Source organism: Narcine bancroftii, chromosome 14 (genome assembly GCF_036971445.1).
Source record: "Narcine bancroftii isolate sNarBan1 chromosome 14, sNarBan1.hap1, whole genome shotgun sequence".
NCBI classification, from domain to species: domain Eukaryota; kingdom Metazoa; phylum Chordata; class Chondrichthyes; order Torpediniformes; family Narcinidae; genus Narcine; species Narcine bancroftii.
The window spans coordinates 57042409-57067460 of NC_091482.1; the positions used below are offsets into that span (position 1 = coordinate 57042409).

The 25052-nt window shown below is 37.6% G+C and overlaps 2 protein-coding genes across 2 annotated transcripts in view; one reads left to right on the forward strand and one right to left on the reverse strand.

Moving 5' to 3' along the window:
* LOC138749855 (protein FAM227B-like) overlaps nucleotides 1-25052 on the reverse strand; it is a 141120-nt gene that overhangs the window by 46395 nt on the left and 69673 nt on the right. The gene's annotated exons all lie outside the window — the stretch shown is intronic.
* fgf7 (fibroblast growth factor 7) overlaps nucleotides 1570-25052 on the forward strand; it is a 40646-nt gene continuing 17163 nt past the window's right edge. Inside the window, exons 1-2 of the mRNA XM_069911818.1 lie at nucleotides 1570-1751; nucleotides 2321-2927. Coding sequence (XP_069767919.1) covers nucleotides 2639-2927 — 289 coding nt within the window. The 5' untranslated portion in view covers nucleotides 1570-1751; nucleotides 2321-2638. The remainder of the gene's footprint in view (nucleotides 1752-2320; nucleotides 2928-25052) is intronic.

The window sequence follows — 25052 nt, forward strand, 5'->3', positions numbered from 1 at the left end:
CACAGACTGTTGTGATTGTAGTTAATACTTGTTGCAAGGTTTACTTAACTATTTGTATCATAATTGCAAATATATCAAAGGATATTTACAATGTTTTGAGGGGCTTTGGTGATCCAAAGTTACCTCAGAATAAAATTATTCATAAAATTAATCCTCTTCCTATGAACCCAGCTGAAGTAATAGAAGCAGGAGATATATTAGAAACAGAACATCGATAAGAGAAATTTACTGGGTTGGATTGTGTAGGAAAAGAGGACAGAAGATTTGAAAGGGGAAGAAGAGAAAAATGTGTCATTCAGTCCCATCTTCATGCTGTTCATGACGATAGCTCTAGAAATATTTACGGGTTGATGTATGTCAGTCTCTTAATTGTATTTCTTCTGACAAAGAGAGTGATATCAACATTTTGTAATAGAAAGATCTGCATGTGTTAAATGATGAAATAGAATGGAGATTTAAAAACTTGCTGCTTCTGTTGGGAAACTTTTCTACAACTACATAAAACATCAGTAACTTTTTTTTTCCTGGATCTAAAATAACATAGCCTTTTTTAAAAAAAATGTACCAAATTAGATTAAGGAGTGAAGGAATCTATCATTCTATAAATTTGAATGCATATTACTTGCACCAAATAATAGTTATAAAAAAATAACTTACTATGGTTTTCAATTAATTTAGATACTTTTGATCCTGCCAGGAACTATTTATCCAAAAAATTAACAAAATATTTCAGTCTAGTGAATGATTCCAGCTTTTCTTTCTTTGTAAGAAAGGATAACTCATTTATAGCAATCATATTTTTGTGTTATTATTTTTCATATTCATAAAACTACTCCCATAACTTACTGCGGTCAGTAGTAGTTATTATTGAAATTTCATATTATTGGTGGTCATTCCAATTTAAGATTCCCTCAATTTGCAAGACAAATCCTGTTATAACTTTCAAAAAGTGTAGAATAGATACAAGCAAGCAAATCTTTACTCACCATATATTTATTGAGTATTAGAAACCTCCACAAGGAAATACGCCAGTTGGCAATGAATGAAGCATCAAGTGCACAGATCAATTAAAAAAAAAATTTAAACATACAGTACTGTTTGGCTGTGAATTTGGCTGGTTAAGAATTTTAGTGCATATATACGTTGTACAATGTATATGACATTCAAACAATAGTAGATCAGTTAAGATTTGCAATGGTTTATTTTACAAAGGTTTAAGGCTGAATACAAAAAGCACAATGAAGTGAAGATAATGAAAATTTATGTTGATTCATTTTTGAATCATGTTCCCCCCCCCCCATCAGAAATATATTGAGTGGAGTAGGGTACATTATTTTCTCCCATGATTGCAGCAGATTGGATACACTGAGCAGAGAATAAAGAAATGCGACATCGTGCAGAAATAAGAAAGCCCTCTCTGAGTCCATAGCTCCCTCTGATGACCATGTGGACATCTGACAAAGGGAACCTCACTTTTTCTTTGTTCGTGGAGCCAACTGACAGCTGACTGGCTAAGATCTAATTACTTCCAAGTGAGGTCAGGAAAAGGCATTTATCGAAGAGAACTGCACAACAACAGGCTCATGATGCCCAGAAAATCCCTCTCATGTTAACACTTGATTTATGGAAACAATTATGATTCTGCTGGAACCTTCCTGGGCTGGAATATAGTCCATAATGACACACAAGCTGATGATGTGAGGGGAGAATGGATTTTTTCAGTGCACAGTTTGTCTTCGACATAAATAAAAGTAAGTTTTATCACAAATCATTATATTTATTTCTACAAACCTATTTTTCCATGAGAATTTTTGAATTAAACTGACTTAGGTTAAACATGTGCAATTGACATTGAGGTAGTTATGAATTCTTCCAGCCAGTCTAGACAGCGAAAGAAGAATTCTGTTCAAGAAACATGGGAAATTCCATGGAAAGCATTTGGTTTACCACATAAATACATTGTGATTACTTTTGAATGAATGCGTACAAGATGACAAGTGTACAGAAGTTTGGGGAATTGCTTAATCAACAGGGTTTAATGGAGCAGTTAAAGCAAGACTGGGACAGTAACATAGAACATATTCCATATCACTTTTTAAATTATGTAGAAGACTAAAAGTGTAGCAAACAGCAACATTTGGAAAAGCAACTTACCTCATCTACTATTTGTTTTTATATATTTTTCAAGTAGGAATTGGCAACTAACTAGAACTTTAAAAAAAATTGGTGTACACCTCCAAGCTTGTTGCTATGGTTTTAATTTATTTGTAACAGCTGACTGTAATGGGTTGTTAAAGTTAAGTGATACTTCTGCTTGCAGCTCTATTCCCGTCAATGCTCTCTCTACAAAAGGAAAATTCCATTAGAAAAGAAGATAAAGACAACCAAGAATACTGGAAACTTAATTGTTTATAGTGGAACTTGACAGTGCATCACTTCTCTGAAGAAATTCTGGCTCAGCACCATAAACTTTCTCAGGAAAGATTACACACATTCTAATCTGCTAGTGCCACAAATAAAAGAGATCCAAGGTCACGGAGTCCAGGCAGAAGCTGAGACCCCAAACAAGCAGCATTCATCTGATTCGTAATTTAAATTGCAGTATGTCGTTCTTGAGAACCCAGAGCAGTGCACTATAATGTGCAAATGGATGCAGACATGGATCCTCCCAACTTTGTTGTACAGACTATACTTTCATTGCATCCTTCTAGCAGGGAATGTGTCGATCGCTTGCAATGACATGACTCCAGACCAACTGGCTTCAAGTGTGAACTCTTCCACCAGTCCTGAGCGGCACACCAGAAGTTACGACTACATGGAAGGTGGAGATGTTAGAATAAGGAAACTTTTCTGTCGAACACAGTTTTATCTGAGGATTGATAAAAAAGGCAAAATCAAAGGCACAGTTAACCCCAGCTGCAATTACTGTAAGTAATGCTTTAATTACGGTAGTTTGGAAAAATAGTTTATAAGTTTTAATGAATCAAATGAGTGCATAATTTACTAGGTTACCAGGTTTTGTAAACCAAATTGTCAGAATCATTTATGTAGTTCGAAACATCTGGTGCTTGGTTTTTTTTAAATGTGTAGCTCTTAGCGATACGCAACCAGCATATTTTAGTTCTGCTAATGTATTAGTTGACAGCTGGTAAACGTTTGCAGAAATTATGCCTTTTATTCAAACTGACAAGGAACAAAGATATCAGGTAACACTTTAGACTGAAGTAAAAATTATTAGAGTTATCTGTTTTACATGCAAGTCGACATTTGAAAAGTAAATTACTGGGAAAGTGAGTTTCTGTGACGTTTCCTTTTGCTTCAGCAAATACAGATCCAGTTCATTGTTATCTATACAACTTAAAAGTATTCAGTCATCTTGCACCTGGCATTCTAACATTTTCAAAGTTTTGATTTTACTTAAGCTAAATCAGAGTTCAGAGGTGGTTATTCCAAATATGGATGTGCCTCAAAATAACATTATACTTCTTTCTGCCCCTTTATTTTGTTGCTGTCCAAAGTTAATTAGCTAAATCTGATTTCTGGTGTGTCCAAGAGAGAACCAAATTTTAAAAACTTTTGAATCAGTTGAATTAAAAGATGAAACTATATTCAGGAATATTCTTTCCAATTTTAACACTAAAACTCTGATGTAAAAGATAAGTAGGGATCATTATTCCCATAAATGCAGCATGATAACTCAAAAACTTAAGCCTTTAACAGCGAAAGATCACGAGAAAATACAACAGCTTCTGTACTCCTAAACAGAGCTTGTTGATGCAACGCAAAATCAAATACTTGACACAAAGGAAGCAAAAATGATAAACAATAATTAAGTAAAAAGTTCTATATTTTGCCCATTCAGATTTAAACACTATAGAAGACCAGGTGCCTGAAATGGATTGTCAGGACTGGTACAATAGGGATATTAAAAAGACCCTGAGATTATGAAGTTTAAAAAAAATTAGGGTTAATGGGATGAGTAGGAAAGGATTAGATCATTGTGGAATAGGTTTATATTGGTTGGAACAACATTGTGGGCCGAAGGGTCTGCTGTAACATTCAACATTCCATGAGAGTATCATAAAATAGTTAAAATATGAAATGATAACAGCAAAGCAACAAGTTAGAAGGTAGAAAGTAAGAGCACATCTATCCAAGAAACTGATAGTGCTGGTGTATAAAGATGGAAACTAAAAGAGAAAATTAAAGATAGAACAAATTTACATTTTAATGTTCAAAGTGGAAAAAATACTGTAAACTGATTTATTTGATAAAAAGGTCATTTGAACCCAGATAATGATAAATAAACTTTTCAATTTGGAACTCCTGCTCCATGAAATTACAGGTAATTTGTTACATTATAATTGTTTTAATACATATTTATATATATAGTTCTTCCTCACCCATGCCTGGCCTGAGCTTCTGGCTGGTTTGAATACTTAGGGAATGAAAATTCCAAAGAACGTCACCACTTCCTTATGCAACCCACTAGGAGACATACTTGAGCACAGGAAGCAAGGAAACCCTTTTTCCTTTGCAGATTATTTCCTCTATTCATAGGACTGAAGACATGAGAAAGCAAACCTGGAAGGTATTGCAACTAATCCAATTTGTCTCACGGATTGAATAAAATTTTAGCCAAAAGCAGTTAGATCTAAGTTAGCAATTATTCCTTTTTACTTTGATTTGGTTAACGTTGTGGTTAACACATTATTTCAGCTTTAGCAAACCCTGCTTCGTATCTGTTAGGAGTTTTTGCCCGTAACCATGTTGGTTTCTTCCGGGTGCTCCAGTTTCTTCCCACCCTACAAAAAGTGTATAGGGATTGGTCACATGGGTGTATTTGGTGACAGAGGCTGGTGTTACTGTGCTCTCTCTTTAACCCTTTAGAATCTGTGTCCCCAACAAGTGCATTTACTCTGTGTCCCTGTTTTCTGGGACTGGTTTTATACTCAATCACTAGCTGGTTCACACTGTAGTTCACCCAGGGACCCAGTCTGGAGTATATATTCCAAAAGGTTAAAAATGGCCAGAGCCCAAAGAGTTAAATTTAAAAAAAATATAAATTTAACTGCTAATGGTACTACAGAAATCAACAGTTTAACTCCAGCTGAAATTTAAGGGCTTCAATACCATAAAGCACTGCATAGGTTTTAGAATAATTGCAACTACGTTAATAAATCCTCAAAAACTTCTAATTCCAAATGTCATGAGCTGCTACAGATTAGTGAACAACTCACACAACAGGTTTAATTAATTTTTCACTTTGCTTTCCCTGATGTGTCAATGGAATGAAAGCAAGCAACTCTTCACATTCATTACACCATCCCCTCACTTGCCCTTTGAGGCAATGCCACCTTTTAAATGCAGTACACTGATCAGGAGTTGTTGAAGACTGTTAGATCAATGATGTCCACTCAGTGAAACTAATCTCAGCCAATTCTATGATGAGGTTGTTACAATTAATTTCAGTGCTGAAGCTAAAGAGAAAATTCAGCCAAAGTTCACTATCTGATTGGTATCGTGTGACTTCTGGAAAGTATACATTTCTGGCATTGTGCGAGGACTGGATTGGCCCCGTGGTAAAATAAGTTGGCTTCATTAACTGTCTGAACATACATAAAAGAAAGATGATCCCATTGCCAAGGAATTCCTGCCCTCAGAACTATAGCAACAGAGAGTCCAACACTGTTTGGAAGCAGGATGTAAGAAAATTGGCAATAAATAGGTTTTATTTGTACTGCTTAATACAGATAAAAGGTTTGGTAATTACTAAATTCCCTGATATTATTTCTAATTTCAGTACGATTAAATATTTATCAAGAAAAAGCCATTTCAACAATCAGTGCATGATGTATCATTTCAAAGGAACAAACATACAAAAGCAAATCCAACAAGGCAGATGTCTTTAATTTAGAAAATAATAAGAAATATTTGTCTAAATTTCCCATTTTAAAATACCGGTCGTAAATTTGACACTTTCAATGTTATTGCACACTTATAAAATAAATAAAAATCGTGAATACCATAATTCCTATCCTATAATCTGGTTTGTGAGTTGCCTTATAAATGTTCTACATTACAGGAATGAATAACAACGAAGAGTGAGCAGTATTTGTGATATGGAAGAACTGTACCTGGTTACCCAAATGAAACATCACATTTTTCTTGCAATAACTGCCACAATTAATATTTAACTATTCTTTCATACTTATTGTCTCTTTTTCAATCTTGGCAAGCCGTGGTAATTTAGTTTATACAATTGTAGTTAGTACATCTTGTATACTTGTCTGGCTGCAGCAAGAATTCCGGTGCATCTGTATATGGTATTTATGTCTATGACAATAAATTTGCATCAATGTGCAAATCACACATTTCCAATTGACTAATTTGCTCTTTCTTTGCCTTTGTACAGCAAGGAAATATTACCATTATATTTGAATCCCCACATAAAATAGTGTTCCAGCTTTCAACACTGTGGCAGGAACATCCATCATGATTTTCAGTTCAAATTTTTTGCAGATATTTTCTTTTCACACAGAAAACAGAATGGATATTCAGTGATTATGGCAAAATACAAAGACTCGTGATATTCTAGACACTTCTGTGTTGATGCTTTAATCATCACTTATTAAATTACAGACTACCTAGTCAAATTGCTCCGATTTTCTAATTTCTCAACAGGAGAGTGGAAGGGACAAGGTAACATTTTTTCATTAATTAGTTATTAGTTATTCAAAACAACATTTGTAGAGACCAGCCAAACAATTCTGTTAATGGTATCAGTGAAATACTCATTTAAATTAAATTTAAGCAGAAAACACAGTAACAGGCCCTTTCGGCCCACAAGCCAGTGCCGCTTAATTACGTCCAATTGGCACCCGAAGGAAACCCATGCAGACACAGGGAGAGCGTACAAACTCTTTACAGAGTTCGAACCACAGTTGCTGGCGCTGTAACAGTGTTATATTAACTGCTACACTAACCGTGCCACAACATCAGGCAATTTAAGTCCTTCCAGCCATTTGATGAAACAATAACTGATGTCTGACCCAAATCCACATTTCTGACTTTTCTCCAGGTCACCAATTATCCATCAATTGTAAATTCAAAATCGACAAATATCTGAGAGTCAATTTCCAGTGTGGATAAAATATTATTTAATTGCTTTGAATTTTTTTTTATAGAAAGGCATGGGCCCTTGTCCTAGATTTTCAACCTTTTTTTTAACCCCCGCACTCACATACCACCTTGTGATCCCTATTAACCGCAGAGCATCCTATGCTATAGGTGCTCTACGGTTAGTAAAGGAATACGGAAGATGGTATACGAGTGGAAAGAAAAAGGTTGAGAACCACTGCCCTACCCACCAGAAATAAATTTTCACCTTTTCAATTCCATGGAATTTCAATCTACTCACCTCTTAATGTTCCAAATTCCTGAGAAGCACAACCCTTGGTTCAGTAAACTCATGTTAAAATCAGTGGCAAAATGTGAAAGGTGTGTGAGAAGTGTGTAAAGATTCAGTGCTCTACCGTTTACCATGTATGACCTACCTTGGTTTGTCCTTCCAAAATGTTACACCTCACACTTGTTTGGATTAAATTATGTCTACTATTTTTGCAGCCCATTTTTCCAACTGGTCCAGATCCTTCTGTAAGCTTTGAAAGTTTTCCTCGCTATTCACTACATCTCCAATCTTTGTACCATCTGCAAACTTGCTGATTCAACTTACCACATTATCATTTAGATCATTGACGTAGAAGACAAACAATAGACTCAGCACTGATCCTTGAGGGACACCACTAGTCACAGGCCTCTAGTCAGAGAGACACGCATCTACTACCACTTACTTTCTGGCTTCTCCCATAAAGCCAACGTCGAATCCAGTTTACTACCTCACAATGAATACCAAGTGATGAACCTTCTTGGCTAACCTTCCATGTTAGACCTTGTCAAGGGCCTTACTAAAGTCCATGTAGACATCAACCACAGCCTTTCCTTCATCAATTTTCCTGGTAACCTCCTTGAAAAACTTGAAAGATTTGATAAACATGCACAAAGCCACGATGACCATCCCAAACCTGCCCCTGTCAAATACTTGTATATCTGATCTCTGAGAACACCTTGCAATCTTATCTACTACTGATATCAGACTCTCTGGCCTATAATTTTCTTTGTTATTTTTGGAGCCGTTTGAAACAATGGAACAATGAGCTATTCTCCAATCCTCCAGCATATCGCCGGTGGCTATGGATATTCCCTGGGATTATTGAATTTTATATGTTTATGACAGCTTTTGTAATGAATTAAATGTCCTTACCCAGTCAAGATCCGATGTTCTCCTTAAAACTTTGGTGGCACTTAAAGATTATGGAACAGGGCAATATCACAACATAGCAAGTTCCACAATGAATAAATATGATTATACTCTGGTTTGGCTTTTAGTTAAGGTTTTGACCATAATATGGAGCATGATTACACAAACAAAATGACATCAGTTTTAATCATATTGATTCTGACGGTGAGAAAGTGTTGAGCTATTCAAACTGACCCAAAGGTCCCCTGTATCAGCTTGCCATGCTACTCAAATCCTCTCAGTACATTATCTAATAAACTGTTTCACAACTGACTTGACAATGGTTTTGAAGTACTGAACACTGAGGTTTTTTTTTCTTGCTCTTTGGATGAGGCTGTGTCTGACATCGCTCAGTAGATGATCTAAGACATTTAAGGCAAAGTGATCAAGCAGCAAATAGTCGAAACAGAAACATTTACATCTCATCGACTCGAGGAGTATAATAATAGTTAATTCAATGAGAATATTATAGCATTTTGGATCACAGAACCCATTACATTTATTCACTCTCTTGAAAAGTAAATTCCTTCAACTTGTGTGCTTGTGACTGTTGTAATGTGACGGAACCGCCAACATTTTTACAAAGGATTAAACATTTCTAATGCTTCATTGGGGCATTGCTTTTATGAATGGCAACTATTGGTATCAGAAATGGAAATACCAAAGGCACAACTGAATTATTGATTCATCCATCACCAAGAGGCATTGAAGAGCAGAAAATTGGAGTTATTCTACAAATATGCCCAAATGTAGACTTAATGTCATGTGTCTAACTGTAAATTACAACTCTGAGGATATTTGTTCATTTGGGTACAGGAACCAGTTGCTACTTCATAGGGATCTTATGTAAATTCAGATTTGGCAGAAGAACACAGTTATTTACAATGATGTGGCTTTACATGAGGCACACAGACATTGACAACAAAGAGCTGGACACAGGTTAAATGTGTCTACCACAGTGGCTATAATAATCGTCACCAGAATTTTTGGACATGAAGAAAAATAACTCGGCAGTACAGTGGCACAGCTCGTAGAGCTTCAGTGACCACCAATCCTGTATGTGAGGACTGTGCATGCTCTCCCTGCTAACTACAGGTTTTCTCTGCATGCTCCAGCTTCCTCCCACATCCCAAAGACATGTGGGTTGGGAGGTTCAGTGGAATTCTAAATTGGCCCTAGTTTTTAAGTAGTAAAATCTAAGAGGAAAAAAAAGAGTAATTTACGGATAGCATAAAAATGTGTTTGATGAACAGTGGAGGCCTGTTTCTGTGCTGTGCGACTTGATGACCCCATGAGCAATTAAATTACAAAACATCCTTAGTATTCAATGTAAGATTTTTGAAAACAAAAAAGATTTGCACTTTATTAAGCAATATTCACAACCTCAGCCAATTGAATACTTTTGAATGTAGCCACTCTTTCACAAGGAAATGCAGCCACAAATTTGTTCCCATAATTTTATGTTCACCAAAATGAGGAAACGTGGCCATAGTTCATGGTCTTTCCAAAAGTGCCTTAAAATCTATAGGAAAAAGTAGCACCTTTTTTTATTCTCAAGATATTTCAAACTCCCCATTGCTAAAGCTACACTTTTCAAGTTTAGTCATTTTAACATTGCTGCCAAATATAGCAGCCAATTTGCACTCAGCAAGATATTGGTGATGCTCCAATCTCAAAAGGTGCATCACAGCGAAGTTCACCGCTGTTTAAAAGCTTGCAAGTATTTTAGTATTCCTTAAAGATAGTTCTCGCATGAAATTTGAAGTGATAAAATGACTAGTTAAGTAAGACACAACATTTGTAGCTTTATTGCTCTCAAATATCTGAAAAGGCACAAGTCTTCATTAATAGAATACAGAAAGTATGAGACCAAAGATAAACATCTGCTTCTGAGACTGAAACTAGAATCTTGGAGTCAAAGACGCAAAGCAAAGAAATAGGGCCGTCAGTCTACAATGTTCATGCCTCCCAACTTGTAACCATCTATGAACCCATTTCCAAGAACTTGGTCTATAACATTCCATTATGTTTCAAGTGGCCACCTGCCTACACAACTTACTCAGGCAGTGAGTTCCATTTATCAACACTTGGTGTTCCATGCCTCGTCACATAAATAGTATTCCATCAACCTCCCTACCCTTGTATTCTATACCCCAACAACAAATTTTGAGATATGGTCATGACAATAAGTTCTGAAAAATCCTGAGGCCTTCTTAACCGTCTTTTCTATCTATGTTGCTGCCTTCAGGAATCCTTGGTTATTTATACCAAGATCCTTCCGTTCCTCAGTATTTCCAAGGACTCAACCATTCATTGCACACATCACTTTTTGCAAGATTAAATTTTTCCTGCTAATCTTACCAATTGATCGACATTGCTCTGAAGCCAAAGTTACCTTCGTTGCTATCCACACACCACAAATGTTTGTCATCAGTGAACTTACTAATCATAACTCCTCCATTGACATGTTAAACAAAACTTTCCTCATTGATTACAGAAGTAGTCCACTGGTCTCAGGCTTCCAATCGCAAAGACAAACCTCGACCATCACCTTCTGCCTCCAATCACCATGCCTTGGATCTCACAAGATAAACGAACAGGAGCAGGCCATCAGGTCTGCTCCGTGACTATGCACTAAGTAAGCTAAACTATCTCCTAGTTCCAATTACCAGCCTTTTCCCCATTTCACTTGATACCCTTAGTAATGAGATACCCATCAATTTCCTGATTAAACACTCCCAGTGATCTGGCCTCCACTGCTTTGTGCGGCAGTGAGTTCCACAGATCCATGACCCTCTGACTATAGAAGTTCTTCCTCCACTCTGTTTTGATTGGATAACTTCTAATTTTAAGACTATTACCCCTTGTCTTCAACTCGCCCATCAAAGGAAACATCTTATCCACATTCACTCTGTCAAAGCCTTTCAATATTCGAAACCCAAGAGTTGCCAAGCGTTCCCCATACTCCAGCCCCTGCATTCCAGGAATCATCCTGGTAAATCTCTTCTGCATCCTTTCCAACAACATCACATCTTTTCTAAGATAGGGAGCCCAAAACTGTACACAGTACTCCATATGGGGCTTCACCAGTGCCCCATACAGTCTCATTAACACCTCTTTACTCTTGTACACTATACCTCTCGAAATGAATGCTAGCATCGCATTCACCTCCTTCACTACCAATCCTACCTGGGCATTAACTTTTAGATGACTCTGCACAGGGTCACCCAGGTCTCTTTGCACCTCTGAGGATTGAAATTTCTCCCTATCCAGATAGTTCTCTGCCTGTTTATTTCTACTGCCAAAATGTAGATCCAAACACTTCTCAACATTGTACTTCATCTGCATATTTTTGCCCAGTCTCCCAATCTCTCTATATCCCTTCTGCAATTTTACGGTTTCTTCAACAGTTCCTGCTCAGCCACCTATCTTGGTGTCATCCGCAAATTGGGCCACAAAACTATTTAGTCCACAATCCAAATCATTAATATAAATTGTAAACAGCAGCGGCTCCAAGACCGACCCCTCTGGAACACCACTTGTTACAGGCAGCCATTCTGAATAGGATCCCTTAATTTTACCCCATCAGCCAATTTTTTATCCAATCTAATAGCGTCCCTGTAATTCCATGGGCCTTCATTTTATTTATCAGCCTAACATGCGGCACTTTATCGAAAGCCTTTTGAAAATCCAAGTATATAACGTCCCCAGCCTCCTATTTGTTTATCCTACCTGAGATTTATTCAAAAAACTTTAATAGGTTAGTCAAACATGATCTACCCTTTAAAAAACCATGCTGACTAGGACCTATCCTGTCATGCATTTCCAGGTATTTCCTAACTTCATCCTTGAGGATTGACTCTAATATCTTCCCCGCCACCGACGTCAGACTTAAAGGTCTGTAGTTCCCTTTTTTCCGCTTCTTAGCTTTCTTGTACAGAGGAACCATATTCGCAACCTTCCAATCCCCTGGAACCACGCCAGAGACTATGATTTCTGGAAGATTGTCACCAATGGATCTACAATCTCATAGACATTCTTTTTTGGACCAGTCTCCCATGTGCAAAGATCTTTAAAATTGGAAATATATAATTTGAAATTCTTCTTTGCAAAAGGATACTCATCACAATTGCAACACAAACATGCTGAAAATACTGAATCCAAAACTAACCTTTCTTCATAAATCAAAGTATTGAATATAAGAGTGAGGTTATTATCATAAAGCTGTATAAAACCACATTTGGAATATGGTGTGCAATATTCAGTTTTGGTCACTGAAGCTGCAGGAAAGATAGAAGATTGAAAGAGTGCAGAGATTTACTAGGATGTGGCCCGACTTTAGAGAATGAGTAACAGGGAAAGGTTAAACAGGTAAGGACACTATTCCCTGAAGCATAGAAGAATGAGGGGAAATTTGGTAGAGGTATACAAAATTATTGAGGGGGATAGACAAAGAAAATGTAGGTAGACTTTTTCCACTGAGGGTGGAAACCAGAGAGTATGGGTTAAGGGTGAAAGGGGAAAAGTTTAGGGGGAACTTCTTCGCACAGGGAGTAGAGGGAATGAGGAATGAGCTGCCAGCTGAAGTGGCGAATGCAGGCAAAATTTTAACATTTGAGAAAAACTTGGACAGGTACATGGATGAGAGGCCTCCTGGGTGCAGGTCAGTGTGATTAGGCAGAAAAATAGTTCAGCACAGACCTACTTTCTGTGCTATAATGTTCTACGGTTCCTTCTTTGGCAGCATCCCAGATCCTCTCCAACTTTGCATGTACGAACGGCAATTGCTGCAAATTATGTCATTTTACTTCATGATTTCTCTAGTAATGCAAAAATAAACTTTTTTCTGCACATTGCAGGACTGAGGGAATGTGATATGGAAGGTTCCATAATTTGAAAAGGATATCTTTCTTTGTTCTGATGACAATTCCATGATACTACTCAAAGCTCTTTTAGCGAGACAAACATCTTCCTCAAGGAAGAGAGTCAAAAAAAGAATAACCACTACTTCACATCACTGTATTTTGCTGCATTTTGTTGAATGAGAGGAGGGTGTCACACTTGTTTTTAAAGAAAATGACGCTGTCACATCATTCCAAACACAATCATAGAATACTAGTGCAAGAGTAAGGCATTCATCCCTTTGAGCCTACGCCAACACTCAGTAAGAGCATGGCTGATCATGTGACCTCAATACCCTATACTTCTTCCTCTCTGATCCCTTGATGCTTTTAATCATAAGGGTCAGATCCAACTCCCCTTTGAATACATTTAACATAATGGCTCAACAACTTTCGGTGGCAGGAAGTTACATAAGATTACAACTCTGAGTGAAGAGGTTTCTGCTCATCACAGTCCTAAATGGCTTACTCCTTGCCTTTAGTCAGTGACCCATTATTCTGGGTAAACATTAGTCTTTACCCTTTCAATTTTCAAAGAGAGGATCTCAAATTACTAAAACTAATAGATAATGTATATGACTTTTGAGAAGGCTCATAGAAAGAAAGCAGAGAAAAAAAACAAAGAAGCCATAAAATATTCTCTAACATGCAAATTTGCCTTAAAAACTATTTGTTGCTGTGGTTTAACCATTCAGGAGCTGAACATATTTCCAGGAGAAGCACCTCCTTGACGACACTCTTGCCAATGTGGCCTTCTCTACCTTGTCAAAACCAAGCACATGAGGTGATAATTTGAACACCTGCACTCTATCTGCAATGGCCACCATGAATTCTTGGTTGCATACCTTTTCAACTCCCTTCCCTCCCATTTCCACACTGTACAAGTACTCTGTCTTTTATGCTCCCAGGGATAAATCCCAAACAAATCAGATGAAGACTACTTCATTTTCTAAAACCCAATGACATGAACAGTGAATTTTCCAATTTCAAGTAACCCTTACCTCTAGTTTTCTCTTGTCTCCTTCCAATCTACCTCTGATCCTCCCATTTTTCCTTCTTTTCCATAACTCACATCCAGCCCCCTCAATATACATTTTCAGCTCCTTCCCCTCCCAGTTCCATTCAACTACTACCCATACATCTCACAATGAACAACTTGGGCAGCACGGTTAGCGTCATGGCTACTGAACGCTAATACAGTGCCAGCAAACTGGATTTGAATCCAGCGCTGTCGGCAAAGAGTTTCTACATTCTCCCTGTGTCTGAGTGGGTTTCCTCTGGGTGCTCCAGTTTCCTCCCACCCTTCAAAATGGTTGGGCGTCAAGGGCTCGTGGGCCAGAAGGCCCTTTCTAGTATTCTGTATGTCAAAATGCAAAATGTAATTTAAAATTAAATTACCCCAGAATGGAAAGAAATAATAAATATAAAAGATAGATTCCCAGTCACATTTATAGTCCTGCAAGAAACTCTCAAGATCAATAAATGAAGACCATAAGATGCAACAGCAGAATTAGGTCATTCAGTCCATCAAGTCTGCTCCACCATTCCTCTCAAGCCCATTCTTCTACCTCTCCCCATAATCTTTGATATCCTTACTAATCAACCTCTGATTCAAATACAGGTATACCCAATAACTTGGCCTCCACAGCCTTCTGTGGCAATGAAGGCCACAGATTCACCACCCTTTTTAAGTCTTTTGCTGTTTGTTTCGATTTTGTTCATGCATAATTTGCTGAACCGAGAAGAATGAACCATGTTTTCCCCTCGTTATTCCTGTCAAATTTTCCAAGATTCTTGCTCTGGTAATAATCAATGGATTAATTTCTAACAATCTATAATCTTGTCAAAGTTATTTCTTCAAACTCATCTTGGTTTCCGTTTATACAACATTGACTTTGCCTGATGTTGATAAAGAAGCTAGTACATACTGTATAATAAAAGAAGATTAAAGAGAAAGAACATCTCAGGCAAGCAAGGAAAAAGGGATGACTGCACAGATACATTTATGTCAATGCTAATTCTCAGTACAAAGCAACATTGCGCTGTTTAATTGTGCATAAATCTGTGCCTTGAAGTTAAGATGGGTCTGTCGACTTCTGCAATTATTTGTGCAAAAATTACCGTAAATCCAAGAAAAATGAAAAAGGAATATTTATGTTCTTATCAATATTTACAGAAGTACAGAACAATTAGAAATGAGCTTATAATCTATAAATTTATTTGAGCTGAAGGAAACCTCATAAAAGTGTTCTAAACAACAATGATTCAATAAAGAAACATTTGCACTCCATATGTGAGTTCTGGGATCTCCTGACAATCTGCTGTAAACATCTGTGGTCACAGTTAAGTAAAATGCCAATAAAGTTCAAGTATTGACACTGCTCAATAAAAATGTCTATTCTGTTAGTTACTATCAAAATTCTGACACTAACAATTTATGCTGGAATAATTCATCAAAAATGAGCTTCAAAATGTTTGCATTTCACACGATGCCTGCAGGGAGCTACAAACTCAGCCTCAAGAGACAGAAATAGTTATATGTAATCATAACAAAGTAATGAGTTAAAGAAATGAGTTAAAGAGAAACCCAAACCACAAAGTTCAGAATGATTTTGCGGCTGCAGATCACATGCAGACAAAATATTCACAAATAAATTTGTCAGGAATAATGCCACATTAATCAATGAATTATTTATGACTTATTGAATTAACATTGTAAAGGAGAATGCAACTCCAATACTATAATCACTTAATGGCAAGCATTTAACTGTTCCTGAGACAAGTTCATTTATCATTCGATTGCACAAGTACATCCCAACGAAAACCAAAGCGTTATCATATGAGGGTGTATTTGTTGGAATTTAGGAGAATGGGGTGGGGTGGGGGGGGGAAAATCTCATTGAAATATTCCACACATTGAAAGGCATGGACAGTGTAGGTGTCAACAGGTTGTTTCTCACGGTGGGAGAGTCTAGGACTAGAGGGCACAACTTCAGGATTGGAGGGCATCACTTAGAATAGAAATGCGTAAGAATTTCTTTAGCCAGAGGACTGTGAAAGCTGTTGCCACAGGCAGTTCTGGGGCCACGTCATTTGGTGAATTTAAGACAAAGATTGATAGGTTCTTGATTAGCCAGGGTATCAAAGGTTACGGGGAGAAGGCCGGGCAGTGTGGCTGAGTGGGGAAAATGGATAAGCTCATGGTTAAATGGTGGGGCTGAATATATCTTATGGAAACAGCGTTCTCTGGTCCTCAGTGCAAAACATGCAAACTCACAAACAGACATACATATACAAAAATAAATAAATATATATTGTTTAATAAATAGTAGAATCTTGGACAGTAGTGTGAGCAGTTCATTTAGTCATTCACTGCACGTGGAAATAATGTCAGGTGCATCTGTCTTGAATGCTTGACCTTTTAAAGTAATAACAACTTAATTTTAGAGAATCTCAGCCACAGAATTAGATTAATGAGAGGAGACAGTCAACATTTTTTTCCCCCAAAGGTCTACTTTAGAAACTGAGCTCCAGTGAACAGTGAAAATTACTTGGATAGCTGACCCTTCAAAATAATCTTGGTATTTAGCATTATCTGACACATTAGGATTTGTTCTGGGATACACTTTTCATCTTGTGCCTTGAAGAAGCAGAGTTGTAATGGTTAACATCAAACTTAATTAAACATAGCCCTGAGCAGGATTCTTTATTTCCCCCAAATCAGAAAAGGACACTAATACACAGCATTGTTTGTGAAAGCTACATTTCTTTCTGAGCAGTAAGATGATACCCATTTTTCCTCTTTTATTCACTTTCATGTGTGACTATATCTCCTGAACTATCCAATCAAAATTGTTCAATAAAATTACAGACTGCAGACTACTTCCACAAGAACAATTCACTCATTGTTCCAAGGAGGGTGTTTGTGAAACACATTTTGTCACCCTGCTAGAGATAATCTTGTTTGCTGACTTCTAGTTCATAATAACTTCATCTGTATGTTTGTTCTCAAGTAGATAATTGTGTGAACTGACAGTACCTATTTGTGTTGGCCGTATAAGAGATAAAAGCCTTGTCTGAGCGATATCAACAAGAGGATGCCTTTTATGGTTTGCAGCCTGATGACTTAATGGTATCAGCCAAAGACCATTTTTTTTGCACAATTCCTTCCTTGAGGCCCAACTTTCATGCTGTTTTCGCCCAATAGCGGAGAGCCTTGCATTTTCAAGTCACTACCTCCATGAGAGAACAGGCTGAGCTTCCAAAGCTACTGTACAATTATTTCCGAACTTAGTTATGTAGCGCCATCAGTAAACAAAAACTTTTAAGTTGCATGCCTAAAAAATTAACCAACAACAAAAATAACCCAGAAGATGGAGATTACCAGTCAACTACTTGACAAAATGGCAGAAAAATTCCAGATCATCATCTTCCAGCAACAAAAATCTCTTTTCCTCAATGTACAAAATGTCTATTCTGCAATGAGACATTTGTGCACAATGGGTCTGCAAAACTAGAGAGGTTATTTTTTACTGATTATTTTATTACTTTTCTACAAATTATCGATCATATTGGTGGATACTGCTTGCCAATTTATCTCGTGAGTTTTATCCAATAAAAATCATCTGACAGAATGTGTTTTCATGGCGACTTTTTGCTTATGTTGTCCACTTGGGCAAAATACTGCTACACTGGAGTTATCCATCTTACTTCAAAATTTGGTATAATGTCCAGTCTACCATGTTCAGATATAGCAGAGAAGCTGCTTCACAGTGCCAGAGACCAAGATTCAACCTTGACTTGCATTATTATCTGCATGGAATATGTGCATTCCTCCTGTGATTGCGAAGGTTTTCTTTTGCATCGCCAAAACAGGCAGACTGGTAAATTCATTGGCCACTGTAAATTTTCCCCAGAGTGTTAATGAGACATAGAATCAAGGGCGGGTTAATCAGAATTTAGCCTCAGGGTCATGTAGCACTAAAACAGGCCTTTCACCCCACCTTGACTATGCCAAACCAGTAAAAATTTGAGGAAAGGAAGTGGAATTAATGTAGGATTATTGTAAATAGGTAGTTGATGACATGGACTCAATGGGCCCATGGCCAGTTTCCGTGCTGTATCTCTCCATACAACTCAAAGAAATGTAGAAGTGACATACGGTAGTACATTGCTATACTTGACCAACATTCCAGTGGTGGCTCAGTTGGTAGAGTTCTTCTCTCTGAATGTGGTCTTTGTGGGTAGGTCCAACTCCAGAAACTCAAACACAAAATATAGGCTGTCACTCATTTCAGCAGAAATGCAATTGAAAGGGAGTTTTGCATTTCAAAGTTGCTGTCTTTGTACAAGATATGAAAGCATGATTCATACGCTTGCACAAGTGAAGGCAAAAGATCGATAGGACTTTCTTGGAAAGCATAGCTTACTCAGCTATGGGAGCAACAATGTTAACTGTTTCACTTTTCACAGATGCTGTCTGACCTAATGTATGTTTGTAACAACAATGAACTTATGCTATGATAACATTTATTAATAGAATGCTTTCTGTGGAAGCTTCCTGCACACAAATTAGTTGTTGTATTTTCCTACACTACTGTCAAAGTATGTTGAAAATTCCGACCTGATGAAAGGTGCTATACAAATGCAAACCTTTTTTTTCCCCCGACTTGAACTTATACCAAAAGATCATTTTGCTTCTATTAACAAGAATCCAGTTAATACTCCTCAAAAAATTCAGTCGTGAAGTGTGAGGAAAATACAACTTTAGAAAGATTTCAAAGCAAAAAAAAACTATGAATGCATTACTCAGATCTGTGAAACTGAATCCCTACGTCAATTTCTTCAACCTAGTAGAGAATTAAGAAAGTCAAGAGCTTAGAGGCTGGATGTCATAACATCCCTTTTTATGGACAGTAAGAATGTCAAAATTAATTCCCACCCATCCCCATCCTCCAAAAAAAAAATTTGAACAATCATTTATGGGAGAAATGTGCCAAACACAAAATTGGACTGGGCATTTCTGACCCACTCAGACTCATTGATCCTCAGCCTCATTCCCTGCCAGGGTGAGGCAGAACATACCCTAATGAACAGCAGATCATGTTCCTCCCAGACACAACATGAACACTGATTTTACTGTCCCCAACTCCCGTGATCACTTCACCTCTTCCCCATCTCCTTTGTGAGTCTCTAGATTCTTGACCCCACCCCCACTCTATCACTCCCAGTGTTGGATTTAGCCTCCTGAGGCCCTAAGCTATATAAAGCTTGGAGGCAGCTTGTTAAAAATTTACATCAGAAGATTTTACAAAACTTGAAAACATGTATGCCATTTAATTATTTAATAGGAAGGCATTCAAAAAGAAAAATACAAATTATTTTTGTGAGAGATGGGAAAATTGACCTAAAATTATGAACATGGAAGAAACTAAAGTTCATCAGTAAAATGGCTGAAACCAGTTCAAACAGGATAAGTTTGGGGCTTAGGATGCAGGAAAGCAGAGTCAGCACGATTAACATAAGAATCTTCTATCCTTTGTGACAAGACCATAGGACTAAGATAAGGAATGGTAAGGTACAATAGAATGTAGGAAGTTGAGGTAGTCTGGATCAGATAAGGGTCTCCTAGCCCTGGACAGAAGTACCAAGTCATACATTTCTAATTAGCTAACCATACACAGATTTATACATATGAAATTAGCCAACCCTAGATAGAATGAGTCAACTCTGCATATCAAGAGACTGTAGCCCAGAGAATCAGGAAGGTGTGAATAAGGACAATGACATGATGGGACACCGACAGGATACCCCCTGGTCCTCCAAGTGTACTGAAACTGCACGTAGGCAGGAAGAATTACCTATGCCAAACCCATCCAGGGGGCAGAAGAATGTAAGGGGGAGGGCATTCTGATACTGAAATTGACTGTATAAAAGTTGGGTGAGCCCCAGTATGTGTGTGTATTCCCAGGGTAAGGGGAAGCACCCAACTTTGCATTGTTGTAGTAATAAATGTTCTTTGTTCTCAATTTTTGTCTCGAGCAATTTCTTTAAAGGTACTTTAATTCCTAACATTTTCAAATGAATGCTCTTATTTGGTTGGTTTGTTCTCTATCAGAGATTATAATATAGTATAGCCTGGACACAATCCTTAAGTGTAATTTTAAAAATAATTTGACATTAATATATATTATACACACGCACACACAAAATGCAGACAAAATAAGTAATCAGGATTACTTTTATTAACAAAAGTAATAATGAACGTTTGCAAAATCAGAAAAGTGATATCAGATAGGCCCACAACTTCTTGATTTCCTCAAAGTAAAATCATGAATTGGGTTCTCAAAGGATATGCTGTATATCTTATCGCTTTCTAAGCATGTGATGCTCAGTACAGAGTTTTTCTTGATACATGGTTGTTCATTTTATATATATATATATCTTTTCTTTGGCTTGGCTTCGCAGACGAAGATTTATGGAGGGGGTAAAAAGTCCACGTCAGCTGCAGGCTCGTTTGTGGCTGACCAGTCCGATGCGGGACAGGCAGACACGATTGCAGCGGTTGCAAGGGAAAATTGGTTGGTTGGGGTTGGGTGTTGGGTTTTTCCTCCTTTGCCTTTTGTCAGTGAGGTGGGCTCTGCGGTCTTCTTCAAAGGAGGCTGCTGCCCGCCAAACTGTGAGGCGCCAAGATGCACGGTTTGAGGCGTTATCAGCCCACTGGCGGTGGTCAATGTGGCAGGCACCAAGAGATTTCTTTAGGCAGTCCTTGTACCTTTTCTTTGGTGCACCTCTGTCACGGTGGCCAGTGGAGAGCTCACCATATAATACGATCTTGGGAAGGCGATGGTCCTCCATTCTGGAGACGTGACCCATCCAGCGCAGCTGGATCTTCAGCAGCATGGACTCGATGCTGTCGACCTCTGCCATCTCGAGTACCTCGACGTTAGGGGTGTGAGCACTCCAATGGATGTTGAGGATGGAGCGGAGACAACGCTGGTGGAAGCGTTCTAGGAGCCGTAGAGGACCCATATATATATAAATAATTGATAGAGATATATATATATGCACACACACATACACACACAGTAAGTACACATAAAATTTTAAAAGCTCCCCCAAAAAATGAAATTTTTTGAGGCCCCTGAGGATTGTGAGGCCATAAGCTGTAGCTTGTTTATCTCATGCCTAAATCCAGCAGTGATCACTCCTTGGTCTCAAAAAGCGGACCAAACATGAAACGTCAACTGCATGTTTTTATCCATGGATGCTGAATCCCTCCAGCTTTCCATTGTTTGCTCAATATTCCAGCATCTGCAATATTCGTGTTTTCCACTTCTGACTGTGATCTGTGTTAGCATGTCTAACATTTTCCAGACATCAAGTCAGACCTAATTCACAAAAGATTTATTTTTGCACTTGTTTATGTAAACTGGAGCTCAAAGCTTCACACTAGAACCATCTCACTACAGTTAGGAACACATTGTGTTAGCTCATTGCTATTGCACAGACATTCTGCTGACACAGGGAGCTGTCAATGCCTGGACGATTTTCCCTCTTGAATTCAACATCAACCTGACTTTGAACTTCCATACCATTTATCTTTCTACGCAGCTGTAGTTCACCACCACATTTAACAATTTGCTGCTCTGCACTGTATCAGAGAGGTCACTCTGGAAAATTATTTGCAAATAAATAATTAATCTACATTAATTTCAATGAGGAACAGATAGCATGTTGGGAATTACCAGCATTGCTGACTTCCCACACATAAACTAAGTGAATGCATGCTCACAACGGCTCCAGTAGTAATCCAATAAGAATGGATCCTAGATATAATTTCCTGGCTTTTCTCATCAGTTTGTACTCCTACCAGAGCAGGTGATCACAAAACAAGGGTTACAGAATGAACTGAAATGGTTGTGTAAATCCCACAAATGTTCTAAAAACCAGATTTTGTTGCCTGCTCATTGGTAGTTTACACCAAAGGTTATGGAGGCATTGCTTACCCAACCACAGAGAGCAGCCATGCCAAAGGAAGACCATCACGGATCCTAAGACACAAGGCAGGGCCTGAAAAGCAGTAACCACATAAAAGAATGACAGAACAACAAGCGTACTGGGGTAACTCACATGAAGAGCAGAATAGAGAAGGGAGGAAGGATGCAATGCTTCACCAAGAGACAATTTTCATACATTATTATTAACAATGAAAGCACACTTATCCTTTCCACACTACAGTTCTTGACACTAATAAAGAATACAAATAATCAGCTGAGAGAACCCAAATAATTCATACAATTTCCTCTCGCCTTCTGTGCAAGTTTACCTGCACAAAATAAAGCACATAAATCAGGAGTGGGCAACTTCTTTTAAAATTCGCATTCCTTAAATATTCCCTGTGCCATAAGTGCTCTGTGATAGATAAGGAATTACTTAAGGTGGGATGTGAGTGGGAAGGGAAGGTTGAGAATCACTGCTCTAGACCCAATTGTTACCGAAATATTTTGCTTGAGAAAAATTGTCATCGGGCCATCTCCTTTGGAGTTCTGAAACCGTGCCAATTAGGTACGATTAAAACAGTGGTTTTCAAACTTTTTATTTCCACCCACATACCACCTTGAGCAATCCCTTACTAATCACAGAGCACACAACATATACTTAATATGGAATGTGAGTTTTAAAAAAAGGTTCCCCACCCCTGACATAAATAAACAATTCCCTCTAACTCTTTCCCTTTCACTCTGCACACTTTTCTGAGAACAGTTCTACTCTACAAGTTGAAATCTTGAATCTTTGGACTGTAAGTCACATCAATGATGGTTAACAACCAATGACCAGCAGCTAAAAGCTACGGATCAAGAATATATTGATTAGACCATCAGCTAAAACCTATGTAACAAAGAACATATTGATTAGACTAGCAGTTTGGAAATGCATTGAGGAGCCATCGTTTCAAACCAATGATTCTACAATAATTTGGTCATGAGAAATCTATCTGCAGAGTCCCAATAAGGTTAACCAGCCATTGACCCAATTGATTGTTTCAAGGTTCATTTAGATACAACCCTATGTGTAATATTTTACTCAGATCACGAAAGTTGAATTTAATCATAGAAATGCTGTGTTGTGAACTATTATTTAAACGTGACTAGTATTTAAAAGGTGAAATGTTGCAGCACGATCTGGGAATGCTTATGCATGAATTAGTTTGCAGGAGGTTATCAAGAAGGGAAACTGGATATTAGCCTGTATTCCAAGAGGGATTGTGTTTAAGAACAAGGATACTCAACTGCAACTGTGATAAGGCTATACCTGGAGTATTATGTGTAGTTTTGGTCTTCTTATTGGAGAAGCAATATATTGGCTTTGGAGGTTGTTGAACCACACACCCATTCACCAAAATTCATATCAGCCATTACACTTGTGCTTTCAGCCATTGAGCTAATTTTGGATCTTGTTTTATTGCTTTCACCAAGGGTAATGCATTTCATTGTTTTTATTTTTCTAATTGGTTTGCAATTTTATTAAATACCTCGCTACACCATTTGTAAAATACATCAAATGCATTACCCTTAGTGACTGACCTTCATTGACCTTCCCTGATTGAACATTTTGAGGCAGTTGACAAGTCACTGAAGGATAATATATTTATTTAATATAGTGTTAATGTAAATTTTACTAACAACTTTTAATTAATTTGCATTTTAAAAAAATATTTATTTATCCTGTCCCTCAGAACAATTTTTAAAAATGCTTGCACTGATATTAGATCAAATACTGAATGATATTGTAAAACACCATTGCCAACAATTCGCCATTTCAATATTTGTGGTTCAGAAGCAAGGGTTCTGAAATGGTTCCAATGTTAAGACCATTTCACATGCATATTTTATAAAAGGCATTGGACAACCATCACTTGTCAGATGCCTGCAGAATGATGGCAAAAACCTCAACAATCTTTCATGCCACCTTCATTCAAAATCAATGGTTTGTTTGTCTTATTGTGTCTTATGAGCCCTTTTTTTGAGGCATGACCCTGTAAAATAAAGCCACACATTATGATCAAAGGAAAATTTGTTCTTCCCTTTTCTTGATGCCTGACAAAACTGCTTCTTCTATCAAGGTTGCCACGAGAGTGGTTAATTTATTGCTTGAACTTCCAAACTTCTAATGTCAATTGAAAACGTCTGCAGAGATGCTTTGAGAGTGCCCTTGTAACTTTCTTTTGAAGTCTGCAAGTTCTGCACACTTTTTCTAAGCCTATAACCCAGAGGCAAATGGATTTAAAACAACTTTCAAAAGGACATTTTGATGGTCTGAATACAAAGCTGATTTGACGCTACTGTTGCCAAATTAAACCCACATGCTCCAGGTATTATACTTTCTTAACTCTGTAAAGCTGAATGTGCTTTCAAGAACAGCCACCTTGCCCCACCCACAATACCCAATTCTTCAAATGATCACCAACTTGGCTTTCACTAGCTGTTGCCATGATTTGATGAATATATAAGCAGTGGATTTTAAGATTTCTCGTGATCTGTGATCTCGTGATCTGTAATGTGAGCTCAGTCCTTGACACTGCAAATATGGTAAAAGGGTGCAGAACAGAAGGAAAAGATGGAGTTAGAGGAAGATTCTGCCACAATTCCACCATTTAGAACAGACACAAATAAACACTCAAAATCTTAAATATTTTAGGTAGTAAACCAAATGTCATAGTTTAAACCAGGCCAAATTGCATAAAATATTATCATTCAATTCTTCCTCAGTCAACAACTAGCACTGGGGAA